Here is a 24,878-nt window from a genome sequence, read left to right on the forward strand (position 1 = left end):
ATAAGCTGTTATCTGTTTACTTTTTACTTCTCTGGGCTGAAAGGCATTCTAGAGACATTGCCTTCAGGTTTCATTTCCTTTGAAAGAGACAGAACCGTGGAATGTGGAGCACCAGAACTACACAATTAAACTGTCCTAATATATGGCTTACTGCAAATATACAAACAGAGCAGAGACAAGAACCTTGTACAAAGCAAAAGATTCCTCAGAGTATCTTAGACAGTTCCCCAAGGCTCTGTCCTAGTTTTAGCTAGACCTTAGCAATGCATTTTTGTTTTTGTTTTGTGTCTCCAGCTCCCCAGCTCCCCCAGCAATGGGAACAGTAGTCTAAGAGTGCATCTACACTGTAAAATTAATGCAGTTTGATACCGCTTGAACTGTGATGGCTCAATGCTATGGAATCATGGGTGTTGTCATTTTCTAAGGTCTTTACCTTCTTTGCCAAATAGTGCTGGTTGCCTCACCAAACTACAACTCCTGTGATTCCATAGCATTGAGCCACAGCTGTTGCAGTGGTGTCAAATTGTGTTAATTCTATAGTGTAGAAGCACCCTTCAATGTGATCTCAAAACCTAGTTTCAGCTATATTGATGATGATGATGATGATAATAATAATAATAATAATAATAATAATAATAATAATAATTTATACCCCGCCACCATCTCCCCAAAGGGGACTCGGAGTGGTTAACATGAGGCCAAGTCCGAAGATACAACACAGCAAAATGAAATACAAAAACAACAACAATTACATCACAAAAGGATACATGAATTAACAAAATAAGATAAACAGTGCAAAATAACATAATAAAAGTAGAACACAGTGAGTGGACCAAATGCACAAGATAAAATGATAAAACCCTGGATGAGATAGGAGTAAAAAGTGAATTTTTGCAAGAGAAGCTCAAAGAGGCTCCTCTTGGAGTTACATCTTATCAGAACTTCCTTTGCCCCATCCTTCCCCTTTCTTTGTTGTTCACACATCTGCTGCTTCCCCTCAGTAGGCAGGGAGTTACTTCCTCCAAGCTCTGCTGGGTGTCTCATTGGTAAACTGTCATAGGCATGCCATTGCTTAGCTTTTAAGGAGACCATCACCACATCATTAGCTTCCACTGATGGAAAATCAACCACAACCACATCTGCATCTGGGCTGTTAATTAGCAATCTACATCTCAAAGGAATCGGCATCAAGCAGCCATAACCAATTCAGACAAAGCAGTCTTTTTAACTTAGAATCAAAAAATCATAGAGTTGGAAGAGACCTTGTGGGCCATCCAGTCCAACCCCCTGCCAAGAAGCAGGAAATTCACATTCAAAGCAGCTCTGACAGATGGCCATACAGCTTCTGTTTAAAAGCCTTCAAAGAAGGAGCCTCCACCACACTCCAAGGCAGAGAGCTCCACTGCTGAATAGCTCTCACATGGACCTGGACCAATCTTGGGACACAGGACCCCCCCCCCCCCGCACACACACACACACACACACACACAACAACAACAACAACAACAACAACAACCCACTTTTTGTCCTGGCGAGATTTGGGAAGGATGCACTGTAGATGATGGGATTTGCAATCCCTTCACCCACTACAACAGACCACTGTGATCCCCACAAATGATGGACCTGGACCAAACTTGGGGCACATACGCCCTCCCCATGAGCCGCTTTACATCTTAGTGAGGTTTGGGAGAGGATGGACCATGGACAATGGGATTTACAGTCCCTTCACCCACTTCCAGAGACTACTGCTAAGCCAATCAGACATGGATCTGCACCAAGCCTGGGACACAGACGCCCCCCCCCCCCCATCAACCACTTTATGTCCCGGTGAAGTTTGGGGGACAATGGACCATGGACGATAAGATTTGCAGACCTTCACCCATTTCCAAATACCACTGCAACCCCCACCAATGATGGACCGGGACCAAACTTTGAATATGGACCCCCATGACCTGAATATATTGTAGGGGTTTTTTTTGGGGGGGGGGGGTAAGTTGACCTTGCATTCTGGGAGTTGTAGTTCACCCACCTCCAGAGAGCATTGAAACCAGCCGACCATGGATTTGGACCAAATTGGCACACAGACTCCACATGGCCTACTTTGAATAGTGGCAGTGTTTGGGGAGAATTAACCCATGGTTCTGAGAATTGCAGTTCACTCTATTGGGAGAATTTATTAAAAAAACAAAAGTAAAGACTGACTTCTTTTTCTAATAAATAGCATTAAAATTACCTAACCAAAATTGCCTAACATCCAATAATAAACAATGCCTTTTTCAAGTAACCTGGGCATCACTGAGGACCCAGGCTAGTTTACAATAAAAATGTCATTCAGTAGCAGAATCAGTAGCTCAATAACAGCAATATAATCAATTAAAACAAAAAAATAGGAAAATGCATAGTTTAACAGCAAGGTCCTCAGGTGGCCAAACAACACTGATATTGGTCTACTCTCATTCTCAGTAATCCATGGCAAGGTTAAGAAAAAAGTCCCTTCCCCAATTTCTTTTAGGAATTATAATCTGAAACATCTGGTAGGTTCTATGGCAGGCATGAGCAAACTTCAGCCCTCCAGGTGTTTTGGACTTTAACTCCCACGATTCCTAACAACGTACTGGAAGTTGAAGTCTAAAACGCCTGGAGTGCTGAAGTTTTCCCATGCCTGCCCTACGGTGACTGGTGGCTTCCATGTTACTGGGTCAGAGAATGTGCTCCACATTTTCACCTGAATTTTAAAGATGCTGAATTAATTACTGAAATAGGTTCAGCACCTTAGATCGTTCCTTTAATGTTTAGATTCAAACCCAGAGTGGACACATTGCCACAGTGAGACAGAAGCCAGAAGATGCCATTGAAGGTCACAAAGCTGGTAAGTCCACTAAAGGACAGGAGGCATAGTACATGGAAAGGTACATGGATTGGGGATTTCTGTGTTCGAGGAAAAGATGGTTGGCCAGTGCCAGACAGGAAATATAAATGATGAATAAGATGTGGAAAAATCCTTTGAAGAGATAGAGACAGTGATAGCACTGTCATTAATTTTCCCCTCCTTTTGTCACAACATAAGGTTGCCTTATTACAAAGGAAAGAAGCATTTCTTTGCACAATTCCAGATTAACTTATAAACATTACTTACTGGTGTAATGGCAAAGGTTGATTTGGAAACACTCATTTTTCCTGGAAAAACCCCAGAATCCTGGAACTGGTGTGAAGAGAGGTCATCTACAAGAGGACATTCTGAGAATTTTAGTTCAAAAAGTAACATTTCCAAACTTTATTCCTTAGAGGTGTGGTTAAACCAGGCATGGGCAAACTTGTTGTTTGTTGTTTATTTGTTCAGTCACTTCCAACTCTTTGTGACCTCATGGACCAGCCCATGCCAGAGCTCCCTGCCAGCTGTCACCACCCCCACTCCTTCAAGGTCAAGCCAGTCACTTCAAGGATAACATCCATCCATCCATCTTGCCCTTGGTCAGCCCCTCTTCCTTTTTACTTCCATTTTCCCAAGCATCATTGTCTTCTCTAAGCTTTCCTGTCTTCTCATTATGTGGCCAAAGTACTTCATTTTTGCCTCTAATATCCTTCCCTCCAGTGAGCAGTCGGTTTTATTTCTTGGAGTATGGACTGATTTGATCTTCTTGCATTCCAAGGCACTGTCAGAATTTTCGCCCAAAGCATCTATCTTCCTTTGCTCAGCCTTCCTTATGGTCCAGCTCTCACATCCATAGGTTACTATAGGAAATACTATTGCTTTAACTATGTGGATCTTCGTTGCCAGTGTGATGTCTCTACTCTTCTCTATTTTATCGAGATTGGACATTACTCTCTTCCCAAGAAGTAAATGTCTTCAGATTTCCTGGCTGCAATATGTGTCTGCAGTAATATTCGCACCTAGAAATACAACGTCTGTCACTGTCTCCACATTTTCTCCCACTATTTGCCAGTTCGCAAATAGTCTGGTTGCCATAATCTTGGGTTTTTTATGTTTAACTGCAACCCAGCTTTTGCACATTTTTCTTTCACTTTGGTTAGAAGGTTCCTCAGCTTCTCCTCGCTTTCATCCATCAAACTTCAGCCCTCCAGGTGTTTTGGACTTCAACTCCCACAATTCCTAACAGCCTCAGGCCCTTTCCTTTTTCACCTCAGCCGCTTAAGGGCCGAAGTTTTCCCATGCCTGGGCTATACTAAACACTTGCCCATCCAATGGCCTAAAGCAGACATGAGTGATCTTTAACCCTTTAGGACTTTAGGAATTGTGGGAGTTGAAGCCCAAAACACTTAGAGGGCCCAAGTTTTCCCATGCCTTGGCTACACCAAATGCTTGTGCAGGCATGGGCAAATTTCGGCCCTCCAGGTGTCTTGGACTTCAGCTCCAACAATTCCTAACAGCCTCAGGCCCTTTCCTTTTTCACCTCAGCCACTTAAGGGCCGAAGTTTTCCCATGTCTGGGCTATACCAAACGCTTGCCCATCCAATGGCCTAAAGCAGGCATGAGCAAACTTTAGCCCTCCAGGTGTCCTGGACTTCAACTCCCACAATTCCTAACAGCTGGTAGACTTTAGGAATTGTGAGAGTTGAAGCCCAAAACACTTGGAGGGCCAAAGTTTTCCCATGCCTTGGCTACACCAAATGCTTGTGTAGGCATGGGCAAATTTCGGCCCTCCAGGTGTCTTGGACTTCAACTCCCATAATTCCTAACAGCCAGTAGGTAAAGGTAAAGGTTGTCCCCTGACATTAAGTCCAGTCATGTCTGACTCTGGGGTGCGGTGCTCATCTCCATTTCAAAACCGAAGAGCCGGTGTTGTCCATAGACACCTCCAAGGTCATGTGGCCAGCATTACTGCATAGAGCGCTGTTACCTTCCTGCCAGAGCGGTACCTATTGATCTACTCACATTTGCATGTTTTTGAACTGCTAGGTTGGCAGAAGCTAGGGCTGACAGCGGAAGCTCACGCTGCTCCCTGGAATCGAACCTGCGACCTTTTGGTCAACAAGGGGGCCGGTAGACTTTAGGAATTGTGGGAGTTGAAGTCCAAAATACCTAGAGGGCCAAAGTTTGCTAAGGTCTGGCCTAAAGTGAATTGACACCACTTGAACTGCCATGGCTCAATGCTATGAAATCACAAGACTGTAGACTTCTCCCCCAAAGTGTGCTGGAGCCTCCACAAAGGGCAGCTCCTACATTTCCATAGCACAGTGGGCTCAAACTGGATTCATTCTGCAGTGTAGATGCGAAGCAGCGGGAGCAAAGGCAGGCGATTGGCTGGCGGAGGCTGCTGACGTCAGGATCCCAGCGATGAGCCTGGCGTCCCAGCAGAGCGGCCTTTCAGAGAGAGCGAGAGAGCCAGGCAGAGACGCCCGGGTGTGTTCCGCGAGTGGCCACTAGAGGCGCTGCAGAGCGAGGTGCCACCCTTCATCATTTGCAGCCCCGTCCCTGCAGCGACCATGAGCGACCTGCGGCTCATCCTCCTCCTCCTCCTCCTCGCCGCCTTGGGTTACTCCGATGCCGGCAGCACTACAGGTAAATACCTTTAACCCCCCTTCCCTTCCTCTTTCGACCGGGGGTTGTGCGGCACCGAGCCGGATGGGCATCATGCCTGGTTCTCCTTCAAAGACGATCAGTCACCTTGAGAAGGTTTGGTCCAAGGAGGGGAGGAATCCAACCTCATCGTGTGGACATTCATCCCAAACAGAGACAAATTATTTAATATGGGTCTGTGTGCTTTGGTGAAGTGAGGTTCAGGGCTTGCATCAATTGCAGTTGCCCATTTGTCAATCTCCAAATCCCCCCAAAAACACCCCCAAATTAATTCCTACTTTGTGATAGAGAGCCTTTCCTATCTTTGTTTATTTTTTAATTTAACTCTTTACAAGAAAAGATACAAATAAAAAAAACAATGCCTATACAAACAGAAACAGAACATACCCGAACAACGAAATAACTATAGTTCTATCTCTTAACACATAATTTTACTCCTAACTAAGCATAAATTTCACACACACACACACACACACACATACACACACACATCCATTAGTTTTCAAACCCCATATTAAATAATTAATGATGGCCTGACTGGTTGTTTAGGTAACTTGAAGAGGAGGCTTTGGAGGCACCATTTCCTATGGAATTAACGTAGCAGAGGAACTTGATTGGAAGCAACCTTAGTTGGCTTCCTGTGACCCCATTGGCAACAGGAGTCTCTCGTGACTACTCAGCAATAAGCAGTGTCAGGTGCATTCGGTGCCAAAGATGAGTGTGCAGGACGGCCGCCTCAAGCCTTACTTTACTCTCTTGATCCTCATTACTCTGAAATCTACCTGAGAAGAGAGCGAGAATGGGAGAGAGAGAGGCACAATGAAGGCATTGTTCCCTTCAAATACAAATTCTCCTCCACCCAATGTTTCCTTTAGTTCCCCCAGATTTCTGACACTAAAAATTGTCCACATCTAGAACTCTTCATTCTCCTTTATTTGCCTTCTGGTAACTTTGGTTACCAAACCTGAATTATGATACTAAAAGCCCATCTATAGTTTTAAGTTACCGCAATGCTGGAAATTAGCAGACTGAAAGAAAAATTCATTTAGGCCAATATCTTCATAGAATCATAGAGTCTAACCCCATTCTACCAAGAAGCAGGAAAATCGCATTCAAAGCACCCCTGACAGATGGCCATTCAGCCTCCATTTAAAAGCCTCCGAAGAAGGAGCCTCTACCATACCCTGGGGCAGGGAGTTCCACTGCTGCACAGCTCTCACTGTTAGGAAGTTCTTCCTGATGTTCAGGTGGAATCTCCATTCCTGCAGTTTGAAGCCCCTTTTCCTAGTCTCCAGGGAAGCAGAAAACAAGCTTGCTCCCTCCTCCCTATGACTTTCCTTCACATATTTATACATGAACATAATGTCTCCTCTCAGCCTTCTCTTCTGCAGGCTAAACATGCCCAGCTCTTTAAGTTGCTCCTCATAGGGCTTGTTCTCCAGACCCTTGATCATTTTGGCTGCCCTCCTCTGGACATATTCCAGCTTGTCAACATCTCCCTTCAATTCTGGTGCCTAGAATTGGACACAATGTGATTCCAAGTGTGGTCTAACCAAGGCAGAATAGAGAAGTGCTTTGACTTCCCTGGATCTAGACACTATACTATTTATGCAGGCCAAAATCCCATTGGCTTTTTTTTGCCATTGCATGACATTGTTGGCTCATGTTTAACTTGTTGTCCATGAGGACTCCAAGATCTTTTTCACACGTACTGCTGTCAAGCCAGGTGTCCTCCATTCTGTATCTTTGTATTTCACTTTTTCTGTCTAAATGGAGTTTCTTGCATTTGTCCCTGTTGAATTTAATTTTGTTATTTTTGGCCCATCTCTCTAATCTGTTATGATAGTTTGAATTCTTCTCCTGTCTTATGGGGAGCAGAATTCATGATGTTTGTTGTTGTGTGCCTTCAAGTCATTTCCCACTTTGGAGTCCCTAAGGCAGCCCTACCCTGGGAGTTTGGGTTAATATTTGTTCAGATGATATTCCCCTTTGCCTCCCTCTGAGGTCGAGAGAGTGTAACTTGCCAAAGGTCAACTTGTAGGTTTCTATGGCCAAGTGGGGATTTGAACCCTGTAGGGCCCTTTCACACAGCCATATAAACAAGAATATCAAGGCAGAAAATCCCACACTATCTGCTTTGAACTGGGATATTCGAGCCCACACTGCCATATAATTCAGTTCAAAGCAGATAATCTGTGATTTTCTTCAACTGTGTGGAAGGGGCCATAGTCATCAACCAATGTTCAAACCACAAAACCTTGCTCTCAATGTTCTCAAGGCACACACATTCTGACCCAATGTCACTCTGTGATTGGGTAACCCTTTTCCTGTTATTGGCATCAAAACCAGCGTGGTGCAGTAGTTATTCACAGGCTGTTGTTTCTTCTTTAAATGCTTGGTCTGCAGCTGGATTTTGGCAGTCAGTACAACACACTCAGCTTTTCTGCAAATTTCTATAGAAATGGCAGTTGAATTATTTATAGGAAATCCTGAGTCCTCTGAGTTGTTCAGGGTCAACATGGTGTAATGGACAGAGTGTTAGACAAGGGACGTGGAAAATGTTGGTATCTTACAGGGTCATATTGAGCTAGACATTCATTCTTTTAGGCCGATCTGCCTTACAGGTTGTTGTGTGGATAAAGTTAATCAAACACTTTGGGGGGGGGGGGGGGGCAGGACATAAATATAACTAATAAATGTATGTTTGGCCTCACAGTTTCAGCTGGGGGGGGGGGGATAAGGGTGGAAAGTATGTATCAGCTTGGGTGATCTCTAACCTCTCAAATCTTGTGTCCTATACATTCTGATAGTCTTCATAATGCCAGAAGATTCTTTATTATTTCCTTCAAAGTGGATTCTTTATTTTTCTTTCTCTTTGTCTTACACCCCTGTAGTAATAAAGACTCAGGATTTTTTTCATTCCCAGTGGAGGAGCTGGGTTAGTGCCTTGCAGACAAAACAACCAAGAGACCTCACAGCACCTTAAAAACCTAAAAGTGTCATTTGGTATAAACTTTTGTGAATCCATTACATTCCTGTAGAGTAGGCCCAGGAAGCAGATATTTATACATATGTGAGGGTGGAAGATGTTTAGGAAACGTCACCTATGATTCCTGTCTGCTCCATTACTGGGACACAGGGAAATATTAACCTTTTTACTGAAGCTTACCAGAGAAACAAATAGGAGAGATAACAGTCTAGAGGCAACCACTCCTTTGGACTATGGACCATGGACCATAATGGGTAAGGAGACAACCTCCAAATGTTCCGCATTCCCCCATTTGAGGGAAAGAACCCAACATTGGTCAGTTATCACTCCTGAAGATTCAAATGGAGGCAAAGATTGCTCCCTTGTTAAAATTGTTTACCTCCAGCCTATGAGGAAAGCTTGAATTACTGTCCATATTTAGCTTAGAGAAAAGACATTTAAGAGGCACAATGATGAATACGCATTCCCAGTGTGGAACACATTTCATCACATTAAAACAGTGGATGTGGCTCTTAATGAGACATGCTGCATTATCACAGGATGTATATGCACCACACCACTGGAGAAATTATACTGTTTAGGTGGTATTGCACGACCTGATGGGAAGTAGCAGCCAATAATGAAAGGACCAAGGCATGGACACTCCAGCCCATCCTCTGTTTGGATATCAGCCAGCACACCAATGCCTTAAATCAAGAAATAGCTTTCTAAGATCTACAGAGGTACTCACAGGAACACCTCAGCAAGCAAAAGTCCAAAAGTGGTAGGCTTAAACCCAGAACCTCAATCAGTGGCTGATGAGAGACACCCTCCTGGGCACAAAGAAGGGTGGGTGACTTGGAAGGCACTGAACAGACTGAGCTCTTGCACCATGAGGTGCAGAGACAACCTTAAGAAATAAGGCTACAAAGTGGAGTCCATGACATGTGAGTGTGGAGAAGAGCAAACCACAGACCACCTACTACAATGCAGTCTGAGCCCTGCCACATGCTCAATCGAGGACCTTCTTACAGCAATACCAGATGCACTCCATGGCCAGCTACTGATCGAAGGACATTTAGAATAATGCCAAGTTTTTAACTTGGTTTGTCTTTATAAATACAACTGTACCCTCAATTTTCTTATGACTCGATAAATAAATTGCTTGTAGGAACCCCAGCCTTCCTGGCTTAATGGTTAGTGATTCTGGGAGCTAAAGCCCAAAATACCCGGAGCACTAAATTTTAGGAATCACTGTCAAAGACAATGGAACAAACTTGTTTTCTTTTGCACCTTTTCATGAGAGTGGCACTTTAACTACATTTCAAGGGAACAATCTTTTCAGCAGATGAACAGTGTCATAAGATGGCAGACTCTCATTCCTCTGATATTTTCAATCAGAGATTGGATGGTCACCTAAGAACATAGGAAGAACTATACTGGATCTGATAAAAGACTATCTAGACTGGCATTCAGCTCACAGCATGCTCAACCCACATGGAGAAAATCAATATAACATTAACCCTGCCATGCACTTATGTTCCCTACCATCTGTTAACTGGAAATATATTTCCTCTAATAGATGAGATAATATACAATCATCATATCTAGGAGCTGCTCCATGAATTATCAGGTTTCCTGTCTGAAAGTGAATTGAGAAGCCATATCATTAGATCATATGGATTGGAAAAATGACTTTTTAAATGGATAAACATTCATTAGGATGAACTAGGACATAAATCCAAGAGTTCTCTCTACATAAAGTAGGCTGACTATCTTAATGGGAACTTGATAAGTTTTATTAAATCTTACTCTAGTTGGGACAAACCATGGATAGTGACTTTCATATCAGTAATATTGTGTATCCATTCCTGTTTTTAGTCTGCAGTTTAAATGATCTAGCCAAGATGCTAAACGTATTTTGGGGATCGTATTCAGCACATTGGCTAGATCATCTAAATGTATGTCGATTCACTGTCATGAAAGCTGCTAGCTACTGCTGGTTGAGATAAATGGTTGGATTTAGACTTCAGGTTGAAGGCTTTTAAAGTTTCATTCTACATATGATAATCCTCTTTCTGTAAATGCTTTGTAAAACAGGTGGCAGATGACAAACAGAAACTAGATTTGAAATCGCTGGAATACCAGTGTCATTAAAAACATATGGCTGAGACTAGACTTAGGCCTAAATCCAATTATACCCACCCAAAATGGAGACATTCAATTCATACAGCTAACATAATGACTTACCAAGAACTCATTTGTTTGATTGGTTTATTCAACTTGAAGATAATAACTGGATTTAGGTCTAACTCAATGATAGTTGGACATTATATATACTAACTCACCAACTTATCTTTTTGAAGCTCTGGTTTACTTAATGTAAAACTCCTGAGGGAGAAAGTGAGTCATAGTAAACAAAGGATCTAAACTCCTCCTTCCCTACACAAGTCATTCAGTTACAGCCTTTGGCTTGATCCAATAGGATCCCCATCATTACCACACCCACCTCCATTAAGAGAACAAGAAAAGCTTTGCTGGATCAGACCAAAGGCTTATGTTTACGATTCTATTTTCACTTTGGCCTATGGGGATCCCACAAATAGGTCATGAGCATTACAGCATCCGCCCACTCAGCAACTACTATTCAAAATCACTAGTGATGGTTTTGTCTTTGTTACAGTGGTGCTTTTTTCTAGTCATTTGTTTTGAAACAGTGCATTTTCTTCCTTTCCCCCAAATAATGTATTTTAAAACTCATGAAATAAAATCCAATGTGCATAGGCTGTGTTTTTGCCTCTAATGACGCATTTATTTCATCAGCTTTAGTGTGTCCAAAACACTCTTGAGAAATAGCAGCCACCATGGTGTCGAAAGGTCTTTGTTTTGAACTAAACTGCAACCAGTAAACCAACGAACAAACTATTTGATTTTAAAGCATCATAATCCCATTCCAATTTTTTCGATGTGAACACTATCCTTCCACAAATATTTTCCCCTAACTCCTGTTCTTGGTCCTATTGAAGATGTTATCCCATGTATGTGTGTGTGGGGGGGGGGGGGGGTGGATGGGGGTCAAGCATTATTTATCTGTGGCATTATGTCCAGTTGTATTAGAAAGCAAATCGTATCACTTATCAGGTCTCATCACACATTGTTCTTTCTTGCCTTTTCTCCTGAAATCATCCATTTTCAGATTTATTACATGAGCAAGTGCTGTTCCAACCCACTACACTCAAAAGAAAAAAACCCGCTTAAAACCTGGCTCTTCCACTGCGCCTTTGGTGCACATTATGAAATTTTGCACCCCTCAACATTTTTTGCCACTGAAGCTCGCGTCCCCCAAATTGGAAGTTTAGCCTCACAACTCTATGTGTTTTATGAGTTCCCCGTTAATGTCCTGCTCCTATTTTATCTCATTACAGTCTTTTAATTGTTTTATCCTGTATATGTGGCCCGCCCATTGTTATCGTTATTGTGCTTATTAGAATGTTATTTTATGACTTTTTTTTTGGATGTTGTAGTTATTTGTCATTTATGCTCTGATTTTATTGCTATAATATGTTGTCTGGGCTTGGCCCCATGTAAGCCGCACTTATTATTATTATTATTACACACACACATACACACACTACTTGAGAGATAGTAGATTTTACTTCCAATCCTGCAACTCTTGAGTAGACAGGAGTTATTGATCTGCATCCCATTCTCTGGGCTCCTCTCCTCCCTCCCAAGCTTACAAGCTAGCCACAGAGAAATTTCAAAAACCAGGATTACTATGAAGGAGAAATGACAGGAAAAAAGTGGTGATATTTTGAAATTTTGGTATTTTTCATGAGTAAAATAATTTTTCAAAATTGCCATGCCAGTCTCATGAAGCAGGATTATGGAAGAGAAATGTCAGTGTTTGGTAGGAGACTGCCCATAGGAATGGTCCTTACTCCACATCATCAATTCAATTCAATGCGGGGAACCTGAAAGATCCCATCCCAGGTGTTTTGTTTTGTTTTTGCAGTTTTCTCCAATTGTATAGCAATTCTTGAGATCAGAAGACCATCTCTCTCCCCCCCCCCCCCCAATTTCCAGATATTTCAGAAACAATTTATTAACAAGACATGATGGACTCGGGGAGGAAGTCCCCATGCTTCATGTCCATTATACACTGTTAAATTACTGCATTACAAGTATTTAGAAACAAGGCAGGTGGACTTTGTCAGATTACACCCTGAAGATTTTATAGGTGTTGATTTACCTGGTTCCTTTTAATGCAATGGGTGTACTATATATAGCATTAACACTTTGATTCAGAACATTAAAAGAGAAGGAATTAGTATTATTCTACATTTTCCAAATTAGTTTGATCCTAAACAGCTCACAACATGATTAAAAACAAATACAATTTGGATTATTAAAATATAGTTAAACGGGTTAGGATATTAACACAAGAGACAAAGGGAAAACAATTGGGAAACACATGGATCAAGGTCAGAAGTACAGCATACACACACCACTCTTCTTTGGCAGCCAGTCATTTGCCGAAAGTCTGCCTGAATGCCATTGCCTGCCAAGGGAAGGACAACACTCTGATTTATTATTTTGTGCTACATGTTGAGCTGGAGTGTGGAGAGCAAGAGCCAATGAAAATACAAGCAAAACACTACACATTTTTATATGCATCTTTATGGAAAATCAAGACCAATAAAATGTGAAGGTTGCTGTTGTGTCTTTATTTCCAAGTTACTGAAAATGATGGCAAAGAGGTACCGGTAAGTCCTGCTTTCTTTCCCTTTGCATACTGCCTCTGAATGCACATTCACAGCCCCATACTCCATGTATCGGTGGTATCAGCAGTTTCCATGTTACTGGACTGGTGAATTCACTCCTGGGTTTAGTCTGAATTTTCAGGACGCTATCCAAGATACTGAATGCCATTGACAAATCAGAGTTATTGCCATTGACAATAACTCCTTTAAAAACTGAACTAAAACTCAGAATTTCCATTACAGTGGAAGCAAACAGCCACCACTGCCATCTGTAGGTCTAATAAGAGTGTCCAAGTTGAATTACAACATGTAGAAACAAATTGAAAATTTTTGTCTAGATATTTCAGTTGTCTAAATGCCATGTAGTCTAGTCTTTCAAAACAATTTTGAATTAATTTTGATAGCATGTATATTTTTATATACTTATCAAGGCTGGAGTTAATAATAATAACTTAATTTTTATACCTCACCTCCATCTCCCAAACTTGGAACTTGGGACGGCTTACACATGGGACAAAATGTCCACAGAACATCAAAGCAAAAAACAGCAAAGCAAAAACAATAAATTAAAACAAAAAATATGATTAAAATAAAACCTAGCAAAACATATCAATCAGATAAAACTCAATTAAATAAAACATAGGGGTATAAAAACAGCAGCCTGGAGGTAGGAATGAATCATGGACTTTCAAGTATTGATACACTAATGATACTACGTAAAAAGGAAACTATGGAACCTCCTCACTTCCCCATTCCAGTTAATAGATGAATTCAAAGGAAAATAGCCCCTAATCCTCAGACTTTAGAAAAAATAGTTAAAATGCAAATATCCTAGAACATCATAATTATCATTTATTATTTGTCTTATTATTAACATTTTATGAAGCATTATTATTCACTAAATGCAATATGGTATTAAAATAATACTGCACAATAACTGAACCTTTTAATGCCAGCAGATTACATAAGGATCGTGGTAGGATAAGCAACATTGTGAGAACTAATATGTGTTTCATCTCTACACACTGCAGCCAGAGCAATACTTTACCTATTTGTCCCCATCCCAACAATGCTTTGCATGTGAAGATGCATGTCTCCCTCCCCCTGCCCTGGTTCCCATGTGTACACACATAAACACAGTGACTGTGCCCCAGTTTCCTCAGGACATGCTCAGGCTTAATTTGTGGTAGGTTTTACTGCTGGAGCAACGTGATTTCCACAAGCAAATTGAATCACTAAAAATAAACTCCCTCTAGGCCTCCTGAGGCAGGGGTGAGAATCTAGAGAGGAAATGTGGCACCTGGGCCCAACCTCTGATCTGAGTATATTTGGAATAGGGCCACCAGATTGAAAAGTTGAGAGGTCTCCACTGCTTTCAATGATTGTGGAGAAGGGAGAAGTTCAGCAGAAACTGCATCAGGTAACAAGCTGAAATCCCTTCTTATATAATTATTACATGTATAGGAACATTTCATTTTTTTAATCTGCTACCCTTATTTGGAGAACAGGGCACTCCCTTACTGGAACAGAGAGCTGTAGAGTTGTGCACAAGATCCAAATACGTAGCGGGATTTCCAGGGTAGATGTCATGAAGTTTAGACAGCTTTACATGTCTGAGTTCTGGCATTTTCTTTAGGAATTAAGCTCTGACCTTTGAACATACACAATGTTCCCTTTTCATTTCACATTATATGGAGACAGTTAGCTAAGAAGTTGCTGTTTGCTAAAGCTGGTGATTTCTTAAAACCCTAAGAATGAGAGGTATCTCTGCATTTTTGTGACGGTATTCAATTTCAGTGAAATTTCATAACTACTAGTCAGTTTTCCAGTAATCTTAATTTGTGTTTCTTGGTTCACTGATTAAATTGTATGTATCCATTTTGGTCCATTTTCATCCAAAGCTAGTACTGGGGATACATTTAGACACAGAGATATCACTGAAAAGATGAGTTTGGGGAGTATGTTTACTTCTTTGTTCCAGTATACACGAAATCTGTACCTTGTTAACATTTATCATAACCAGACAGACAAGAGAGAGAGAGATGGTGAGAGTGAGAAGGAGAGAGAGAAAATGAGAGAGAGGGTAATGCTGTGTAGTCAAATCAGTTCCCTTAAACCAGATCTCTACGATCCATGTAACTATCTTTCTACCATCCACAACTCCCCACTTGTCATCATTATCATCATCTTATCTATAGATCAGGAAGTATGTGGCTCTCCATCAGTCCTAGCATTCCCATCAGTCCTAGTTACCACTACTGTCATTGCAGTGCAATAATAGGAGCTACAGTATCTGGATGATCACAGTTTTCCATTCCTTTTTTTTTCCCTTGGTAATATTTATTTACACCATGCCTTTCCACAACCCAGGAAAAGATGCAATCCCCACTCACCGGCCCCCTCCCCCAGCACTGCCTCCATTGCCCCCTCCTTGCCCCCCTGCATCGGGTGCTCCAGACATCATCAGGAAAAGGACAATGGGAATAATGTACATCCAATATTTAGCAAAGAAGGATTTCTGCTCCTGTGGATTCTTGGCTTTCTGGGCCTGCTCTTGTTCCATACGCTCAATAAATGCTGCTGTCTCTGGTACTGCTGCTGGGATGGGCTGCTGAAGGAGGACAGTGGTATTAAATAGTTCCAGGTCCACATCCTCCACCTCTGCCCCATGGCAAGAGCCTGGCACAGTGACGATGGAAAGGCCAATTATATTCCCAGCAATGTCTGTGTGAACCGTCAGCCTATCTGACAGATGGGACTCCACCATAGAGCATGCTCGGACAAAAGAGGTGACATATTCAACACTACTCTCTTCAGTGATCACTTAGGGAAGTGGCTGCTGAGGGTGCACTTTATCGTGTGCGGATTCCACGGCATCCCTTGGGGATCACAGTTTTCCATTCCTGATGCAAGAGTTTGGTCAATGAGAACAGACAAACAAACCTCCCGAAACACAACATATTCAATTGAATATATCTGAATGTATCTGTACATTGAAAGCCTCTAGTTCTTCTAATAATCCACATAACTCTTTTAAGAAAACAGTATATGAACTAGTCTCATACATCCTTTGACTTGATTCTCTTTTAATTACTCATCCCCCACCCCCATAAATGATTCATAGGTTATATGTGAAATGTAGTTGCTTCATAAAATGTTAAAATAAAAGTTTGGTGTGCATATCTGATCTAGAGCCATAACCTTTGGAAGTCTTGACTAAACATTCTGCTATGAAGAGAACTGATGATTTTTCCCATTTTTTTCCAGTGATGTTCATTCCTGTGAACCTTTTAGGTTTACTCATCCTTTAATACTTTATAAGGACTACCTTCCACTTTATTATTTGGAATTATCTATTTGGCCATGTCTTCGTTACTGTTATTTGTCATCCACCTTAATATATGACCACACAACAATTGAGAAAACTCCTAGTCATTAATTTTTCTGCTTTTATTTTGCAAACTCAGGGCTATGATTTCACTGATCGATTTAATCCATCTGTAATGTGGTCTTCTTCATTTCGTCTCTTCCTACTGTCTTCCCCTTTACTGAGCATTCTTGTCTTTTCTAATGAATGATGTCTTGTCATGATATGCTCAAAATACAACAGCCTCAATTTAGTCATCTTGCTTTCTAGGAAGAGTTAAGATCAGATCTAGTGCTCATTTATCTTTTTGGCAGTCTAAGGTATCCATTGCAAATCCCTTACTTATCACATGCCAAACCAATTGTTTTTCTTCCTTATTTTCAGAACAGGTTTGCAACCTTACAGACATTAATCCATACATACAAAACCATAAAATTATGAAACTGATGTAAAAATTGCAGGAGAAAGTTGCTTGGAAACGTTATGGTCACCAGCCAATCAGTGCTGACACACCCAGCTTCTGCTAAAAACTTGGTATTTTTAAACAGAAAATTGGTCCTCCAATACTTCATTTGGAGTGAATACTGTAAATCAAGTCTAAAGTATCCCCTGATTTTGAAATGTTTTATGTTCTTTTTGCCTTTATCCAAAGTTAGCAGTAAAGCAGAGCCAGCTATTTTAAGTGTGGATTTCCACTATTGTTATGTGAGTACAACTGTGACTTTGGTGCTTAGGATAATGGGATCTATAGCACTACACATCTGAAAAATATCAATTTGAGAAAGGTTGATATATTACATTATTCACTATTCTTTTGCAGATGGCACTGTCCAACTTTGGCAATTCTTCCTGTGAATAAAAAAAGCTGAAACATGCAGGAAACCACAAACTTCTGGGTTTTTTTTAGTATAGTACTGCAAGTGAGATTAGCATTGAAGTACTGATTGGTTTAATTTAATTCTCCTACCTCTCTGAGGGTGACTTATGACAAGGTTAAAACAAAATACATCTGAATACCTTATCATCAAATGTATGTGTGTGTGTGGGGGGGGGGGGGGTTACCCATCATGTTTATCCTGTATAAAAGCATTTTAAAAGCATTATACCAATAAAACATCAACATACATACCCTTTGAAAAATCCCTTCTGCTGTATAACCAGGTAACTCACCAAATGTCTACTAGTATTTAAATAAAATGAGCTTTACATGTTGGTGGAAGCAAGACAATGAGGGTATGGGCGTAGCCTTCTTTGAGGATTTCAGAGTATGAGGGCAGCCACTAAAAAGACCCTATCGCATGTCCTCAGCAGATGGGCTTGTGTCAGTGGTGAGACCAAGATAAATCTTGTATATTTGTCCATGCTGACTTCAAATCAAGTGCTGGATGTTATTTCTTTCATATCGCCTTTATTGTGCTCTTGTACCTTGGAATCTCTTAGTGTTTTTTGTTTTTTTGTTAAAAAATGACTATTCTGGGCCTAAAACATTCGGGGGGGGGGGAGGTGTAAAATATGCCCACAAGGATCTTAGAGGGCATTTAGAATACATTATTTGGTCTCTGGGGTCAATGAGGGCCTCAAAATGTCTTGTGGACATTGTACACATTCCCTGAGCCACACTCCTGCCCACTTAAATGGCCTCCTGAAAGTGAAACCAATAATTTAGTCCCAAAGTTTACTTATTCTCCTCCTCCCCCTCCATCTCTCAGTCCCTTTGTTTTGTGCCTTTTGCATTATAACCCTACAGGCAAGAACGGTGTGATTTTTGACATCTGTGAGGCTCTCAGGGAGACTTTTGGAATGAACAATGGGTTAAAAATCTGAGAAATGTGGTAAATAAACACTCTAGACCCAGGGCTTCTTCATTCTCATCAGGGAAAAGCAAATAATGGTCTGTGAGCTTCATTTGGACCCCATTTCCGTGATTTCTGAAGCCCCCTACTTGTTTCCCAAAGTGCTTAATACATAAAACTACCAAGAAAGCCCCCCAAATGCATGGAAACACAAAAAAATACTCCCACTCCCACATTCAGTCCAGGACCTGTGGCACACTCTATAACTACGGTACATTTTCCTTTGCAGTCTCAAAACGGCAGCAGCAAATATTGTCCCATCCATTGTTATTTTGAGAGACTGTAAAGGGAAATGAAGGCATTTCCGCTTGCTGTTGCAGTGCAATCTGCAATGGGAGAGTCTGGGGTGTAAATTGTTCCCTATTCCTCACACAGTTGTCAACCCCAGATGCATACATGCATGAAATAGTTCAGAGAAGAGTATTAAACTAATTTAATTTCCAAGTGAGTTATTGAGAAAGACATCATTAGCAATTATGATCTCAGATAAGACATTCTGTCTTCTTTCTACTTTGGGAAGCTCACTGGGATGATTTCATTAGTCTGGTACTGGCACAAAATGTACTTTGCCAACTGCCAGAAGAAAAAGAGGAGCAGTGATTCTGGACATCATATGGAGGTGAATTGCAGCAGCTGTGTGACTCCAAAATCCAAGAATGGCATCCAAAACTTTGTACCATCCAGACACTGTCCCATGCAAATTCAGAACAATGTTTTATTATTTTTTCAGTGACTATGCAAGAAAAGGAAGCAAAGCAAAAAAAAAAAGGAGGAGAGAGTATTTTCGTCTCTGTTAAATTATGGACACCTGCTTGACCCAGATCTTGTTGCATGTAAAGCATCTTCCAGCAGCATTTCAGGAGACTGACACAAAGTGGAGCTAGAGAGAAAGAAGAGCATGAATATTAAGCAGCCTGTGGCCTAAATCCAGTTGTTAATTCCAAGTAAAGTAGACCCACTGAATCAATGGAGATTCAGCAGTTTTATTTTTAGCCAGGACTAAGTACTGGATCAGGACTAAATTTCAAAGAGTAACATAAAATTAGAGCTCAATATAGATATTACTTCCTTGATTCATTCTTATCCAGACTTTCCTCCATGGAGTTCAGGACAGAATAAATAGTTCCCCTATACTTTGCCTTGTAGAACCTAGAAGAAGTGAGGTGAACTGACCTGATACTGGCATGGCACAAAGACTCAAACTGCCCATGCCCTATGACTGACATTTTCATGAACAGCAAAACTGAGGGCTTTTTCTATAGCGGTAGCACTTGTGGCGAGACTATACAGAAGATCTGTATAGGAAGGATAATAATATTGAGGATAGTTTTGACGGTGTGGTGAATGAATTAGAACCAGACATCCTGAGGAGTGAGGTTGAATGGGCCTTAAGAAGCATTGCTAACAACAAGGCAGCAGGAGACGACGGGATCCCAGCTGAACTGTTTAAAATCTTAAAAGATGATGCTGTCAAGGTGATGCATGCCATTTGCCAGCAAATATGGAAAACACAAGAATGGCCATCAGACTGGAAAAAATCAACTTATATCCCCATACCAAAAAAGGGAAATGCGAAAGACTGCTCAAACTTCCGTACAGTGGCCCTTATTTCTCATGCCAGTAAGGTAATGCTCAAGATCCTTCAAGGAAGAATCCAGCAATACATGGAGCGAGAGTTGCCAGATGTTCAAGCTGGGTTCAGAAAAGGCAGAGGAACGAGAGACCAGATTGCCAATATCCGCTGGATAATGGAGAAAGGCAGGGAGTTTCAGAAAAACATCTACTTCTGCTTCATTGACTATTCTAAAGCCTTTGACTGTGTGGATCATAATAAATTGTGGCAAGTTCTTAGTGGGATGGGCATCCCAAGCCACCTTGTCTCTCTCCTGAGGAATCTGTACAAGGACCAAGTAGCAACAGTAAGAACTGACCACGGAACAACAGACTGGTTCAAGATTGGGAAAGGCGTACAGCAAGGCTGCATCCTCTCACCCAACCTTTTTAACTTGTATGCAGAACACATCATGCGATGTGCGGGGCTTGATGAATGCAAGGCTGGGGTGAAAATTGCTGGAAGAAACATTAACAACCTCAGATATGCAGATGACACCACCCTGATGGCCGAAAGCGAGGAGGAGCTGAGGAGCCTTCTAATCAAGGTGAAAGAAGAAAGCGCAAAAGCCGGGTTGCAGCTAAACGTCAAAAAAACCAAGATTATGGAAACAAGAATGATTGACAACTGGAAAATAGAAGGAGAAACCGTGGAGGCCGTGACAGACTTTGTATTTCTATGTGCAAAGATTACTGCAGATGCAGACTGTAGCCAGGAAATCAGAAGACGCTTACTTCTTGGGAGGAGAGCAATGTCCAGTCTCGATAAAATAGTGAAGAGTAGAGACATCAGACTGACAACAAAGATCCACCTAGTCAAAGCCATGGTCTTCCCTGTAGTCACCTACGGATGTGAGAGCTGGACCTTAGGGAAGGCTGAGCGAAGGAAGATCGATGCTTTTGAGCTGTGGTGTTGGAGGAAAGTGCTGAGAGTGCCTTGGACTGCGAGAAGATCCAACCAGTCCATCCTCCAGGAAATAAAGCCCGACTGCTCACTGGAGGGAAAGATACTAGAGACAAAGTTGAAGTATTTTGGCCACATCATGAGGAGACAGGAAAGCCTAGAGAAGACAATTATGCTGGGGAAAGTGGAAGGCAAAAGGAAGAGGGGCCGACCAAGGGCAAGATGGATGGATGGCATCCTTGAAGTGACTGGACTGACCTTGAGGGAGCTGGGGGTGGTAACGGCCGACAGGGAGCTCTGGCGTGGGCTGGTCCATGAGGTCACGAAGAGTCGGAGACGACTGAACGAATGAACAACAGCACTTGTGACTTTAGAACTTTAACACAACAACTTAAAGTTCTGCACTTGAGAAAGCATTCACAGGAGCTGTTTTAAAGTTCAGACTAGTACACATACTCACACAATTAAGGAAGGGCCAGCAAATCCAAGTGAGTCTAAATCTTTGAAAAGAACACAACTGATGAGGTCACTATTTTGAATCTGAATTACCAGAAATTATATTTCATCCTTCCTGGCCATTTCAGGGAGCTTTTGGGCATGTCTTCCCCACTGGGTGGTTGTAGGTTTTTGGATTTTGTGGCCATGTTCTAGAAGCATTCTTTCCTGACGTTTCACCTACATCTGTGGCAAGCATCCTCAGAGGTTGTGAGATTTGTTGGAAACTGGAAACTGGTTTTATATATCTTTTGAAGGTCCCGGGTGGGAGAAAGAACTCTTCTAAAAAGAATGCTTCTAGAACATGGCTATACAATCCAAAAAACATACAACAACCCAGTGATTCTGGCCATGAAAGACTTTGACAATACGTTTCCCCACTGTTTTTAAATTGGTCCCCCAGAAGTGTGTTTTGTGTTTTTGTGTGGTTCCAGATGATTTCCAGTCTTGTTTTGTGGGGATGCTACTGGTTTGAATATGGGAGGAAAAGACCACGTATAGTCCATGGCCAACATGATTTCTAGCTCTGCTTTTCAAGTTAAAAATCACCCATTACGCTGGAGTGAAAAATGCATTTTCAGTTAGTGTAATTGGTATCCCATGTAAAGCCACCAAGACATTTGATCCCTTTGAGAATTCTAATTGCGTCTATCTTCATTTTCTTTCAAAAGTATTAATCTACACATGACTTAATAGGTTTCTAGATTATAATATTATAAAGTTGCAGTAACAGGTTTAATCATGTGAAATCCATGGAATACAAGTGTTTTTTCTTGAGTCATTGGAGAAAGAACACTTGTATTCCATTGCTTTCAGTTATAGGTGTGCTTTATGATGGTAACAGGAAGCAAGATGTGGTTATAGAAGGCCAACCAAGATGATAAAAGACCTAGGAACAAAATCCTGTGAAGAATGGTTTGGGACTGGGGATGTATAGCTTATTGAAGACAGAGGTGACATGATAACCATCTTTAAATATCTGTAGGGATTTAAAATAGAAAATGGAGTAACCTTGTTTCATGCTGCAGCAGAGCCTAGGAACAAATGAAAACAGTAAATATGTGGAAGAGTCCAGACCACTTGTTGTTTTATGGTTGTCAGAGCAATAGATATCCTCGGAGTGAGACTATCTTCTTTTTACCTTTTTTTTTTTTTGAGGTTTTGAAACAGAGACTGAATGGCCATCTCCCAGAAGTACTTTGGCTGTGTACTTTGGCAAATGTAAGACTAAGGAAGCTGAAGGACATCAGGGGAAACTGTGGGGCAACATACCAATTTGTCCCCTTACATGATTGGTTGTGATATCCCATCCCACAATGTTCCCCCGCTGTTCCTGGCTTCCTCCCACAACCTCCACATCTTCTTCTAAGAGAAGTTGGGTGTACATCTGAATCCTCAGGGCTCTGTGCTGCCTACATGCTGCTAGCACGAAGCCCAACAGAGCCCTGCTGGAAGTAGCCTGCATCATCTGATGGACTTCTCAACCACCATGTGATAAGGTCATAGGTGATCCTTGCAATGTTTTTTTTTTACCTCTACAATTGAGGCTATGTTTCACAACTGAATGGTAATTGAAATCTCATTTCCTTTGATCTCATATACTAAACACTTCAGCATTTGATAATTAAATGGCTGTTATCCATAATTGCTCATCAAAGATTTTGAGGTTTGCTTATTATATTTGGTTGAAGAGGCCACTTTGTTACCAGGGTGTTGGTATTTTTTTATATTGATTGTTTTTTATTTATACAAATAGAAATAATGATAAGCAGAATTTTATAACCTGTATTGTTACAAGATATTGTCAAATATTGTTATTCTTTCTCCCCTTTAAAATAGCTACCACTTTGGAAGCACAAAGTGCCAGACAGCAAACTTCAGACAGCACTTCTGATAATGCAGCATCACTTCCAGGAAAATCCACCTCAGGTAATAATCTATTCCTTTTTGTCTGGTGAGCTATGACTACTTTTCACATCTTACAGATGTTCTGATCCTGCAGAAATTGCACTGTATTTTCCTTTGTTGACAGGGGTTGATGGAAGTAAGAGTCGTGATCTGGTTGTGGGTTTCCTGTAAGCATGTAGTTGGACTCTGCGGGAACACAGTGATTGATTAGCAAGGCTTTTGCTCTGATCAGGCATGGCTCTTCTCATGGGAGCAGTAACGACAACAATTACAGGGCCACAGGATTCATGCCCTTGTCAAAATAATCTCACTCAACAGGAGTGTACACTCTGTACTCCTGAGAAAAAAAAGATAAGCCTGAGGAATGCTTTATGTTATGTGTGTGACTTTGCATCTAACAGTATTGTCATTCATAAAGGAAAAGTGTCCACCTTGTTCTTCAGTGATGAATTTTTTTTTTTCAGTATAGACCACTGGACCAGATATTGGTAGTTTTGCTGTTAATGATATGTATGTAAGGCAGTAAATAAGGCATTTGTTAATGAAGCAGAAACTTCAAAAAGCAAAATTCCTAAGACTGCAACTCATAGTCCATTTATACTAATGACAGACACACAGCTGACATAATCTCTCATAATCTGTTATGAAACAAGGACAAGATGAAACTTCACGAAATTTGAAGAAACTTGACAAAATCAAGACTGAGAGGCTTCCACATTCTTAGACTAATGGCCCTTCTAAACACAAAATTAGTTTAGTCTCCTTTTGAATGTTCAGTGACTGTAGGAAATGCTTTTAGAGTTGGTTGTGTTTTTTGTGTAACATGACTTCAGCTAAGAAAAGTTTAGATGTTTACTTCTCAGTTTAGAAACTTCTGGTACAGATTTCCTGTAGTGTAACTGAGTTCTTTCAGGTTTGTCACTTCAGGGAAACAGGACAAAGGAGCAAATGTGGCTTTGTTGTAACCCAGCAGGATGCTTCTGAAGTTCAGAGGTTTCATTCTCCAAGCTATTGGGCTTCTCTTTCCCTTGGAAAACCATCATCCACAGGAGGTCAGCAAAAGATTGCTTGGAACAAAGTGTCTTCCTAGCTACCAAACATTTATACTCACTTACAGGAAGGGAGGAACTTTCTCAAAACAGGAACTGAAATATTATATGAAACCCAGCCTTAGAACAAAACAATTGTCCTACAAGACTGGAAGTCTGCCTATAAGACTGGAAGTTGTTTTTGGTTATATCAAAATCTATTTTTCTGAATAAGGGTGTTACCAATTTTAACAGCTTAGATCTAGTCCCTTAAACATAGCTTCTCACTATGAAGACAGATACAAGCCCAAAGTAAACATGAGTTTTAATATGTACATAAACATACATTATTTTTTTGCATATGTGGTTACAGGTGAAAGGACTGCAAATTGGTTTGGGGTTTCTAGAAAAGAGGAAAAGAAGAGATGGTTAACTTTTTCTA

At 41.1% G+C, this 24,878-nt stretch overlaps 1 protein-coding gene and 1 pseudogene across 1 annotated transcript in view; one reads left to right on the top strand and one right to left on the bottom strand.

Moving 5' to 3' along the window:
- The first annotated feature begins 5,296 nt into the window (after window positions 1-5,296).
- Window positions 5,297-24,878, top strand: part of EMB (embigin) — a 38,751-nt gene continuing 19,169 nt past the window's right edge. The window contains 3 exon segments of the mRNA XM_060761467.2: window positions 5,297-5,330; window positions 5,333-5,521; window positions 23,340-23,429. Of these exon segments, the coding sequence (XP_060617450.2) occupies window positions 5,297-5,330; window positions 5,333-5,521; window positions 23,340-23,429 (313 nt within the window).
- Window positions 15,607-22,965, bottom strand: LOC137096461 (ER membrane protein complex subunit 10 pseudogene; annotated as a pseudogene).

The sequence above is a fragment of the Anolis sagrei genome, chromosome 2, assembly GCF_037176765.1.
Source record: "Anolis sagrei isolate rAnoSag1 chromosome 2, rAnoSag1.mat, whole genome shotgun sequence".
Taxonomy (NCBI): Eukaryota; Metazoa; Chordata; class Lepidosauria; order Squamata; family Dactyloidae; genus Anolis; species Anolis sagrei.